The sequence below is a fragment of the Gopherus flavomarginatus genome, chromosome 6 (genome assembly GCF_025201925.1).
Source record: "Gopherus flavomarginatus isolate rGopFla2 chromosome 6, rGopFla2.mat.asm, whole genome shotgun sequence".
Classification (NCBI taxonomy): Eukaryota; Metazoa; Chordata; order Testudines; family Testudinidae; genus Gopherus; species Gopherus flavomarginatus.
Window position 1 is genome coordinate 63,555,346 of NC_066622.1, and position 12,937 is coordinate 63,568,282.

General features: G+C 47.3%; 1 protein-coding gene across 2 annotated transcripts in view; it reads left to right on the forward strand.

The window, feature by feature from the left end:
• The window catches only part of RHOA (ras homolog family member A), an 84,794-nt gene that overhangs the window by 65,230 nt on the left and 6,627 nt on the right, over window positions 1–12,937 (forward strand). For both annotated transcript variants that reach the window (XM_050960351.1, XM_050960350.1), the window contains exon 3: window positions 9,221–9,341. In XM_050960351.1, the coding sequence (XP_050816308.1) occupies window positions 9,221–9,341 (121 nt within the window). The remainder of the gene's footprint in view (window positions 1–9,220; window positions 9,342–12,937) is intronic.

Below are 12,937 nucleotides of genomic sequence, written 5' to 3' on the forward strand. Positions count from 1 at the left end.
CTCCAGCATCAGCCAGAACAGCAAGGCCATTTCCAGCACCAGGTACATTCGTGCCTATACCTTGAGGACTATTGCAGCTGAGGACTCCTTGAATGATATCAGTACTTGCCCGTCAGAGCTCTGGGCCACCAGTTAGAATCCTATCTTCTCCAATGCATTATTCCCCATCCAGCCCAAAATCTTAAGCTAGCCCCATGACTGGGTTTATTCCACTCTGGGGTTGGTGTGGAGCACCTTTTTGAATCAGAGTTCTTTTTGGCAACCTCAGCACTGGGACTCGAGACCATTCACTTCCCCTCAGGCATAGGGGTCCTGAAAAGACTTTATACAAGGCTTGCTTCAGTTAATAATGTGGCCCCCATGCAGGATTCAGTGAAGACTTTGTTGAATGAAGCAATATTTCCACTTTCCAGGCCACTACAGTATACAACTCCAGTAATGATGGCTATCACCAGCACTTATGCTATCACTGGTAATGCGATCAACACCAGGTCTTCGGCATCTATCCCACTACCACTCCCTAATACTCAAGATCATAAGATGGACCAGTTGATTGGGGTGGCGATGATTCACAGGAACCAGATAAGTCCTTTATTGGGAATACTGCAGATGCCACTTCCCTAGACAATCAGATTGGAACAGTCGTGTCCCCACTGACAAGTACAAACAGTTCCTGAAATTTTTAGGGATGATGGCTTGTATGCTTCAGTTATCAACAGGGATCACAACACCAGAAACATTCCTTATTTGACATTTTACAAGATGATAACTGCCTAACTTACCAGTTGTGGTCTGTTGAACACAGTCAAGGATATGGCTCTCATCTGTCTCCTGTTCCACCTGTTGTAAAGAAAGTAGATAGCATGTACCCCATCCCCTCCAAAGCTCACCAGTTTCTGCAGCAGCACTTGCTTACCAACTCCCTGGTAGTGTCTGCTGCTCAGGAAAGATGTTGAGGGACTAGAGCTTCTCATTCAGCCCACATGAGTATCAAAGGATCCTTTTGGATGAAGGTCCTGTTGGGAATCTTTGGGCCTCAGAGTGGTGAATTACCAACCCATAATGGTGGGGTAGGGGTATGTCATATGGGATACAATGAACCCCATTTTGGACTTTCTCCCCAAAGAACAAAAAGCAGCAGCCAGAATCCTGGTCAAGTGAGGGCTGAATGTTGGCTTTGCATTCTTTGAGGGCAGCATACTATGCTACAGATACAAGTGCCAGGAAAATGGAGATCTCTGGGGCAGGGGAGAGAGTGAATCCTAGCTTAGATATTCAGGGCTATTGCCGTAGTCTAAGTAAAATCAAGGATCTTCCCTTAAAGAGAAACTGCCTATTTAGTGACACATAGATTAGATCCTAGGAAAGATCAAGACAACTAGAGCCATAGCTCATTCACTAGGTGTCTTCCAGTGTAATAGTTTCTTCCAAAGGAGTTTCTCATGCCATGATTTCTGTGACCAGAGACAGATCCCAGCTTATCCTCAAGATGTGTAGCACCAAAGACGATACCAGCCACCTGCCAAACCAAATACTGAGAAATTCTAGTAACACAGTACCGGGATTTCTCCTCAGACCCCTTTGCAGCATGTAGCATCTGCCTCAAAACCGTGGATTTGAGGGTACTTTCAAGAGAGAAATACCACTCTAACAGCACTTCTTCAGATATCTGTACCCTATCTCCTCTCTTTGGAACTTGTCTCCTCCTCCTGTAGTGATTGCTACTCGCTTACTTTTGGGCATTATGTATTGGATACCAATCTGCTGTCTTGGCAGTCTGTCCAGTTCTGCACTTAGTCCCCTCACCATCATCTCCTTCTTTCCTCTTTTGGGACCAGTCTCATGAGGGAGTCGTCTTATATGAACTGGTATCCCTCCTTGCAAAGGGAGAATAAAATCCCACTGGAATATCGAGGGAATGAATACAATCCATATTGCCTGATGTCCAAGAAGGCAGGTAATTTTAGATCCATTCTAGTACAAAGGAACCTGAACAAGTACACATATACCTTCAAGTTCAGGATACCCATCTTGGGAGAGAGCATATCTCATCCCTATCCCATGGAGACTGGTACATAACCCTTGATTTAAAGGAGACATGGTACGTGATTCTAGATACCTTCATGTTTCGTCAGGAAGAGGCACATCAAATACCTGAGGTGTTCTACATGGGAATCGGCTATCCAGTTCAAAATTTTCTCTTTCGGCCTGTCCATAAGTCCCTGGTTATTTATGTCTAGCAGTGATGGCCGCTCATCTCAGATGAAGGGGTGTTTATGTATACCAGCACCTGGACGATTAACTAGTAAACACAAAACCACAGCAAGAACTGGCATTTTGAATACACTTGCAACCTGTTCTCTGGTACCTCAGATAATCCATGAGAAATTCACAGTCCAACCAATTGATCTGAATTGGGGCATTCCTGGATTCAGTCCATGCCAGAGCTTTCCTCTGAGGACAGGTTCCTCAAGATCTAGCAAGCCCTGATCACACTCAGTGCCCAACCAAACCAGCTGACACAGTTCATTTGAGCCTTATGAGCCCTATGGCCTCTTCAGCATACGTGATGGCTCAAGCTCACTTTCATGTGAGACCCCTGCAGTACTGGGTCACAGAACACCACAGTCTAACTATGCAGTTTACAGAGGAAACTTCAGAGGGGTAGCCGTGTTAGTCTGTATCAGTAAAAAACAATGAGGAGTCCTTGTGGCACCTTAGAGATTAATAAATTTATTTGGGCATAAGCTTTCGTGGGATATAACCCACTTCATATGATTGCATCTGATGAAGTGGGTTATATCTCAAAAGCTTATGCCCAAATAAATTTGTTAGTCTCTAAGGTGCCACAAGGATTCCTTGCTGTTTTTAGAGGAAACTTGTGATCTCTTCTGAAGTCCTACAACAGCTTTCCTGGTTGGGGTGAGGAAAAATACCTTGTAGGGTATACAGTCCATCCCTTCTGCTCTCATATCCACATTCGCCACTGACCCCTCTACTTCCTTCCCAAGGGAAGTCAAGAATCCAAGTGCCGTCGCCATTGTTTTCAGGCCAATGTGATGGGTCCTTAGGGAAACTGATATTGGTTAATAATGAGCAACATCACATCCAGGTTCTCCGTCATTAAGTAGAGTGAAGAAACTAGATGTGGTATACAAAGCACCAGATCCATCTGGTAGGCATATATCTGTTGGAAGAAAATGTGCAAGCAGCCTTGTTGAGCAGCAAGATGAAGAATCTGTATGAATGGTCTCTAAAAACATCAGTGGTCAGAAAATTTTCTCAGATGGGGCCACACAAAAACTATACCATTTCACATCAAGGCAAAATACCAAGCGCCAACTCTGCTGCACCAGAGCAGAAAGAGGCAATACCTCTTTCTGATACATTTCTTCTGAAGTGGGACCTGTCTCTCCCCTGCACCTGTGATCCCAAGGTCATTAGAATCAGTGACTGTCTGCTTTGATTTTTTCCTAACCTGTGACCATGCCAACTCTGGTACACAAATTCCTGGACCTCTCTAGGTAACCACCCTAACCTGCTTGTCTCTGTCTCCAGACTGCTTGTTTCAGTGTAGAATACTGTACCCGAATCCCGAGATGCTACATCTCACAGCATGGACGACAGCCTGGTTAATTAGCGTGGACTGCACCTGTTCTTAGATTCCAGTCCATCATGCTCATGTTTAGAAAGAGCTCCTCTTTCAAACAAAAATGAAAAGATTTTGCATCTGGACCAATGACAAGGTTATGCCTCCATTCCAAAATGGGTTTTTGCACATCTGGGCTACTTACTGCATCTTGCAACCCAAGGTCTGGTCTGTTGGGTGCATTTCTTAAGGTTCACCTGGCAGCCGTTTCCACTATTAGCAGTATGTCAGAGGCAGACCAATTTTCCCTCCACTCCAGTCTCCAGATTTCTAAAGGCTTGACTAATGCTTTTTCCCCCAACCAAGCAGTGTCCTTCCTCTTGGGATTTAAATCTTGTACTAATTCCTCCTCTTTCCTTCCCTCCTCATTTTTGAGCTTCCTAGATTAGCTTTTTTAGAAAATCTTATTTCTAAATACAGCTTTCCTTATTGTCTCCACCTCTGCAAGGAGGGTAAGTACTCCAGGCACAAGGGCTACACCACCTTACACCATGGCTCAAAGATGGTTATGAGGCTCCATCATGCCTAAGGTGATGACCACTTACCGGTAGATCAACGCTGTTGTGATCAATGCAGTGGCATCGATTTTAGTAGGTCTGGTGAAGACCCACTACATCGATGGCTTAGCTAATTAGCCCATCGATTCTAGTACTCCAGCTCCCCGAGAAGAGTAAGGGAAGTAGGTAGGGTTGCCAACTTTCTAACCGCACAAAACCAAATACCCTTGCTCTGCCCTGCCCCCCACTCACTGCATTACCCCTATCTCAGTGGCTCACTGTCCCCCATCCTCTCTCACGTTCACTGGGCTGGGGTTAGGGAGTGGGAGGGGGTGAGGGCTCTAAATAGGGCATGCTGGCTCTGGGATGGGATGGGGAATTGAGGTGGGGGGGGACTCCAGATGGGGGTGCAGGCTCTAGGCTGAGCCTGGGGATGAGGGGTTTGGGCTGCTGCAGGGGTTCTGGGTTTGGGGGGCACAGTGTTGGGGCTCGGGGTTGGAGTGCAGGCTTATCTCAGGCAGCTCCCGGTCAGCAATGCATCAGGGCTAAGGCAGGCTCGCTGCCTGTCCTGGCACCACGCTGCACCCCAGAAGTGGCCAGCAGGTCCGTCGCCTAGGTTGGGGGTGGGGCAGCAGGCTCTGGGTGCTGCCTGCAGGCGCCCCCCGCCAGCTCCCATTGGCTACAGTTCCTGGCCAATGAGAGTGTGGAGCTGGTGCTCGGGGCAGAGGCAGCACACAGAGCCCCATGGCCCCCCTGCCTGGGAGCTGGACCTGCTGGCTGCTTCCAGGGCTCAGCACAGTGCCAGGATAGTTAGGGACTTGCCTGCCTTAAACCTGCAACTGCTGCTGACTGGACTTTTAACGGCCCAGTCGGCAGGATTGACCAGTACTGCCAGAACCCCTTTTTGACCAGGTGTTGTGGTCTAAAACCGGATGCCTGGCAACCCTAAAAGTAGATGGAAGGCGTCTCCCATTGACACAGCACTGTGTAGACACCTTGGTAAGTCGACCTAAGCTGCGTCAGCCTCAGTTACGTTATTCATGTAACTGAAGTGTAGTGTAACTTAGGTCAAGTTACCACGGTAGTGTAGATAAGGCCTAAGCTGGTATCTGACTTGCACCTCAGTCAATACATTTCCCTTGCTGTCTTCTTCCTAAAACCCCATTCCCATCTCAGGGAAACACACTGGCACATTGTGTTAAAATAACTCCCTGGGTTTACCTAGACCAGGGGTCTCAAACTCAAATGACCAGGAGGGCCACATGAGGACTAGTACATTGGCCTAAGGGCCGCATTACTGACACCTCCCCTGTGCCACCCTCGGCCCCGCTCCTACTCCACCCCTTCCCTGAGGCCCCTCCTCTTCCCTGCCCCCATTCGAACACCTTCCCCAAAATCCCCACCTCAACTCTGCCCCCCCGTCCCAAGGGGTGCAGGAACGGTGTGGGGTGTGACGGTGGCTCAGGACAGGGAGTTGGGGTGTAGGGTGCAGGAGGGATGAGGGGGTGTGCCGGGGGTCAGGGTGCAGGAGGTGTGCGGCAGAGGGCTCTGGGCTGTGGCTCGGGGTGTGGGGTGCAGGAGGGGGTGAGGGGTGTGGCAAGGGGTCAGGATGGGATCGGGGTGCAGGAGGGGTGAGGGGTGCGGCAAGGGGCTCTGGGCAGTGGGTTGGGGTGAAGGGTGCAGCAGGGAGTTAGGGCAAGGGATCGGGATGCAGCAGGGGGCTCTGGGCAGTGGGTTGGGGTGCAGGAGGAGTGCGGGGTGCGACAAGGGGCTCAGGGCAGGGGGTTTGACTGCAGGAGAGGTTCAGGGGGCGGGCTCTGGCCCGGCATGCACCGAGGGCAGGGCAGGCTCCCCGCCCTACCCCCGCGCCGCTCCGGGAAGCAGTTGGAATGTGGGGGTGGAGAGGTGCAGAGGTGTGTATGTTGCTGTTGCTTCAGGCACCGCCCCCAGCATCTCCCATTGGCCGGGAATGGGGAACTGCGGCCAATGGGAGCTGCTGGGAGCGGTGCCTGAAGCAATGTCAACACACACCCCTGTGCCTCTCCTCCCCCAGGTTCTATCTGCTTCCTGGAGCGGCACAGGGGCAGGGCAGGTCGGCAGGGAGCCTGCCCTGTCCCTGGTGTACGCCAGATCGGAGCCGCTCTAGGTAAACGCTGGGGGAGGGCAGGGGGGCCACGAGGAGCTTGTGGGCTGCAGAAAATAACCTGGCGGGTCGCATGCGGCTCGTGGGCCGTGTGTTTGAGACCCCTGATCTAGACTGAACAAAATCTATTAAGACAAATTCTGTTTATAGTTCATGGAGAGAGACTCCCCATGGCATTTCTCTCTACATAGTTTGTCCCAGTGGATTAAGAGATGCATAGAATTGTTAAATCATAACTAAAGTACCAGTACCTATAGTTTTAAAAAATTGTACTGGAGCCACTCCTACAGCTGTGGCTTCTTTCAGGCACATTCTTGTTGTAGAAAGAGAGAGCAGCAACATGGAGTTCAGTGCATACCTTAACCAGGCATTTTTCTTTTGAAATTGAACTCCGATGCGAAATTGGGTAGGACAATGCTGCAGTCCAAGTTTATTATCGCTCTCCTTGCCTGCCTTCTTCCTAAGAGAACGTGATGCTCAGTACCTCGGGGGAACATCCAACGCTGCCATGTTCATCCTTGTAAAATGATTGTGTGGTATCCAGTGCAAAGTTTGTCATGTCAGGTGTCTTCGGAAGGCTCATGCTGCACTGAGCATTGTTGTTACAGTAATGTTACATAAATTATAACCTGTAACATTATTGTATATAGTTATGAGGCTGAAAATATATTCTCATGGCTTAAAATAAGCCCAGACAAAAACTGTCCAAGAGCAGAGAGGCAGTTCACATCTCATCAGGGCAGGTATGGGACAAATCCAGCCCAACTTCACAGGAACTAAGGATGCTGGCCTAGGCAGTAACAAAAGGATCTGTTGGACTCTTGAGTGAGTCACACACACGCACCCTCCTTTGGCCAGTTTGGGACTGCGTTGAGGTACTGCTCACCTGACTCTGAGGGGGGCGGGCAAAGCCAAGAGGGAATAAAGGAAATGATAAAAGGGAGAGACATTTGCCATGCTCTTCCTCTCCCACCTACATCTACTGACACCCCACCAAGTGACTAAAGCGCTGATCAAAGAGGCGTGCCTGGCTGAAGAGCAACCAGCTAGCCTATGGTAAGAATCATCTATGTTTGTAAGGGCATTGAAAGTGTTAAGATCAGCTTAGAATGCATTTTGCTTTTATTTCATTTGACCAAATCTGACTTATGCTTTGATTTATAATCACTTAAAATTTATCTTTGCAGTTGTTTTGGAGGGAGGGATAGCTTAGTGGTTTAAGCATTGGCTTGCTAAACCCACAGTTGTGAATTCAATCCTTGAGGGGGCCATTTAGGGGTCTGGGGATTGGTCCTGCTTTGAGCAGCAGGTTGGACTAGATGACCTCCTGAGGTCCCTTCCAACCCTGATATTCTATGATTGGTTAATTAATTAATGTTTGTTTGTTTGTTCTGCCTGAAGCAGTGCATTTGGTTTGAAGCATGTCAGAAACTCCCCTTGGGATAACACGCCTGGTACATATCAATTTCTTTGATGAACTCATATAAGCTTGCAGTGTCCAGAGGGCATAAACTGGACACTGCAAGATGGAGGTTCCTGTGTCTGGGATTGGAGATATTGGCTAGTGTCATTTGGTTGCACAATCCAAGGAGCAGCTTACTTGCCAGAGGCTGTGCGTGAACAGCCCAGGAGTGGGGGCTTTCACAGCAGAACAGGGTAAGGCTGGTTCCCAGAGTCAAGGATTGGAGTGACCAGCAGATCACCCGTCCAGATAATACCAGAGGGGAACGTCACAGGGAACACTACTTACTACTGTCCCACAAGTGGGAATGCACAGATGCCGTCAAAGGAGAGAAGGAGCTGAGGTGGCTAAAGGGTATGCACTGTTGTGTAGAGTAGAGCAGCTCCTTCAGCACCACACAAAGGCACTCGTGCACTCCCCCAGCAGACACTGCTTTAGAAGAGGGTTCCATGTGTTCACCACCAGGAGCCTGCTCCCACAAATGTGAATGCGCAAAGGAGACACAAAGAACAAGTTACTGGTAAGTAACTTCTCATTCTGAGCCAGTTCTGCCCTCTGTTCCATTAGTGCAACCTTCCTGGAAATCTATGCAGATGCACCCTGTAATTGAGAGTAGCATTTGAGCTGTTGTCTTTATAAGTTAAACAATTGACAGTTGTTTGGCATTCAAGCATATTGATGTTTGGAGTCCAGTTGCTGCCTGTCACACTTAACCAGACCTGCTTGGAAAGTTTCTGAACTCTTTTTTGCATAGGGTCCATCCATTTAGTATTTGCAGTTTTACAAATTTATTATTTTAAGTACTTATATAGCTTGTAGTTATCTAGGTTTTTTTCCAAAAAATTCTGTGCTGTAGTTCTCCTTGCTCTGCCCCAAACTGAGATGTTAAAAGATGACTTCATTTATTCAGCCCTTAGCAATAATGGGTGTTGCACACGAAAGATCAGCAAATTGCAGGTTTAAGTTTCCACTATGGTGGTGGAACTTCAGTAAAACTAAACAGAAATGAGTGGCCCCTTGACATTTTTGTCTTTTAGTTGGAGTGTGGGGTGAATTTTTTTTAATCTGTCCAAGTTCCTGAAAAGCAAGTGCATGTATAGTCCTGTTTTACTGAAAATGTGACCTCTTCGATTGTTTAGAGTAGTTTCCCAGCCTCAGAGAACTATTTTTAGGCTATTTTATCCCTTCAGTTCATCCATCTTGCTTTTCTTTCTGGTAGCTACTACTCTTCAGAGGTGTAGAGATAACCACTGATATAATGGAAAATCTTGTCACTATGTTAAATTGATTTTTGGATGCAGGGAATAGACAACTCCTCATTTTCCATTTGTGAATGTGGAGTGCACTGTGTTCCCCTCCTGTTGAGTCATGTTCACTGAAATCCACTCTCTACTTTGCTTGGATTACTCACACTTGAATCAGATTTCCCCTTGATCATTTTGGCTAATTGCCTTCATTTTTTTCTGTAGGTTGAGTTGGCCCTGTGGGATACTGCAGGACAAGAAGATTATGATCGACTTAGGCCTCTGTCATATCCAGACACTGATGTTATACTTATGTGTTTTTCAATTGATAGTCCTGATAGTTTAGGTAAGTAAAACTGAATCCAAACCAGGTTTCCTGTATCCCTAGGAGACTGTACTGTGCAGCCTTTAATTCATTTATCTATGTTTTAATATTGAGTGGAAATTCTGATTTCTACTAACCACTTTTTTATATACATTGCAATGTTAGCTTCAATATTTTGTGTAATGGATCTTTGTTCTTTCAGTAGTGTTCCTGTGGGTGCTCCACTTCAGGTGCATGTGCACCCCATTTGCCTTTGATTGGAGAGTTTTACTAGCAGTGCCCATTCAACCAGTGCATGCGCCCTACACCTCCTTGTGCCTCCTGCTGAGGATATGTTGGGTCATGCAAGCAAACTGCCCTCAGTGCCTTCTCAATTGCCTCCAACTGAGACGGAGCATCTAGCACCCTTCACCTAAATCCTTGGTTGTGTTTCAGCTGTAAATGAACATGGCAGGCAGCCCCATGCTAAATTGACCACATACAATAAGGATCAAAACACCTTGACCTTTTGGGCCATATGGCTTATTTGTCTGTGACTCTACACTTCAGGATCACAAATTATCAAACCCTTATGGCAAAGTACAGTCATACCATCAAAAGTCACCTTGTCTGTTGAATCACCTTCCAACAGAACATCGTGAACAGTTCCAGGCCATCATAGCTCCTGGTCAACTATCAGCTAACGGGGTCGGCAGCCTTTCAGAAGTGGTATGCTGAGTCTGCATTTATTCACTCTAATTTAAGGTTTTGTGTGCCAGTAGTACATTTTAACGTTTTTAGAAGGTCTCTTTCTTTAAGTCTATAATATCTAACTAAACTGTTGTTGTGTGTAAAGTAAATAAGGTTTTTAAAATGTTTAAGACACTTCATTTAAAATTAAATTAAAATGCAGAGCCACCCGGACCAGTGGCCAGGACCTGGGCAGTGTGAGTGCCACTGAAAATCAGCTCATATGCCACAGGTTGCCTACCCCTGGGCTAGGGCATTGCTACAAGCGTCCATAGATGCAGCTGATATGGCAGCTCTGTCCATTTCCACTGCTGTCATGATGCATTGGGCATCTTGGCTTCAGCTCTCTGAATTCCCTAGGAAACTCTAGTATAGAGGTTCTCGAACTGTGGTCTGCAGACCACCTGCAGTCTGCAAGCTCCATTCAGGTGGTCCGTGGATAGTTCCCTCTAAAGTGCATGCCTGGACAGCCGCACACAAGACAACGAAGGGCCACCCACCTAATTAGTGGAGCCATGCAGAGGGTGGGAGGAATTCGGGATGTGCAGGGCTGCACATCCAGAGAAAGAGGCGACTTTCCACAGCGCCAGGGCTGTGGTTGCCAGGGAGAGACTGCTCTCCTTCCCAGCCCCAGCTCAGGGGCTGCCACAGCAGGGGGGAGAGGGCACATCCATCGTATTAGAAAGGTAAGACTACTGATATTAAATATGAGTTGTGTGCTTTTATTTGTAGAACTGATTTTTTTTTTTTTTTTTGGTTTGGGTTTTTTGTTTTTTATATAGTTCTTTAATCCAAAACAATACTTAGCCAACGGTACAAAGAACGTTTGGAAAGATCAGTAAGTGGTCCGCCGAGACCCTCAGCAATTTTCAAGTCTGTGAAAAAACAAGTTTGAGAACCACTGCTCTAGAATACTAATAATGAGCTCCCCTTTGATAGGCAGAAACTTCGCTGAGACAACTGAATAGTCATTGCACACCTATATAGAGTACCTGACTGCGGGGCTGGGGCTGAAACTGCAGGGGTATCAGAGAGGGTGTGGGGTACTTGCTCCCCCACCCTCTACCCTGAGTTTCTTGCCACAAATTTCAGCCCCTGCTGACAGCCGGAACCCCAGCCCGAGCAACTTAGCTGCTTGCCCTCTTTGGCATGGGGCCACAGACAATTGCCCTGCTTCCCACTCCCTGACCCTGGCTCTGTGCATTACTTCTGTCTACTCAGACATCTGTGTGGTTTCCTAGTAAGGACCTGGCATGTGTTATGGTTGAAGCCAGTTTGAAAAGTTGATGTAGAAATAATTTTAGCAATGAACCGTTTTCTGAAGAAAAGTGTAGGAAAGACGGGTGATGAAGGGTAGTCAATTGCCACTTCTGGCTAAAGAAGAGTTCACAACAAGGATCCAAACTGCAATTTAAAAAATAAGAAAGAGAGAAACTGCAAATACCATCCGAAATATTTTGAATTTGGATTTACATGGACAGGCTTTGAGGAAGACCCATGGGCACAGTATGTCGTGTGTGGTGAAGTTCTGGCAAAGGAGAGCTTAAAACCATGTAAAATGTTATGGCACTTGCAGACACAGCACAGTTGTCTTCAGACAAAACTGCTCAATTTTTCTCCAGCAAAAGCTGGGAGAGCTACAGGGCTAGAAAAGAGCACTGAGAATGGCAACTACAGCAAATGAGAGAGCCCTTGAGACATCTTTCATGTGTCATAGTAGATAGCTAAAACTGGGACACCACACACTATCAGAGAAACGTTTTTTCGGCCATATGCCAAGAAAGTGTTTTCAATTATGGTGGGGCAAGGTGCAGCAACTCAACTTAGTGTCAGGAGAATTGAATCATTGCAAGGCGTATTCACTTATGGCAGACAACGTGACTGAGCAAGTGATTTCCAAAATCAAACCAAGTCCTTTTTTGCCATTTAGCTTGACAAAACGATGGATGTCTGGTGCTGTTCAGATACTGACATACATAAAATTTGAGAGTGATGGGAAAAACTCCAAGAGGAATTTCTGTTCTACCAGCCATTACCACGGCATGCTACTGGGGAACAGCTCTTTGCACTTTTGGATGCTTTTGTCTCTGATTATGGCTTGGAATAACAGTGCTGTGTAGGAATTTGCAGGGATGGTGCTTGTGCCAAGACTGGAAAAAAACAGTGAGTGAGTCACTCGGGTGAAGGCTGTTGCACTGCAGCAGTTTGGACTCACTGTATTATACACAGGCAAGTCCTAATTGCAAAAAAAATGCCACTCATTCTAAAACCAAGTTCTTGATTAAACTGTTCGCCAGGGCCACCCAGAGGATTCAGGGGGCCTGAGGTCTTTGGCGGCGTGGGGCCCCTGCTTTGGTGGTAATTCGGCAGCAAGTCCCGGAGCGGAAGAAGCTCCGGGGGCCTGGGCCCTGCGAGAGTTTTTCCAGGGCACCTGGAGTGAGTGAAGCACCCTGCTTCAGGGGCCCCAAAAACTCTCGTGGGGGCCTCTGCGGGGCCTGGGGCAAATTGCCGCACTTGCCCCCACCTCTGGGCAGCCCTGCTGTTCGCACAGTCAACTTCATCAAGAGTAGCTCAACAAGTGTATCTCTGTTTGGAGTTTTGTTTGAGGTGAGAGCTGAGCACCGTCAGTTACTTTTACCACACAGAAATTTGGTGACTCTCTTGGGGAAAGGTTCTCAATCATTTGTTTGAGCTCAGAGAGGAAGTGAGAATTTTTCATTCAAAGATTCCCCGCTGGTGGAGAAGTTTGCAGATACCAAGTGGCTTGCTTTGCTAGCTTACCTGGCAGACATTTTTGAATGCCAGTACCTCACTTCACGTATGAGGTACTTCCGCCTTTTCTCTCACTGACCAAATTGAAAGTTGATTCAAGAAATTTTCCTTGTGGT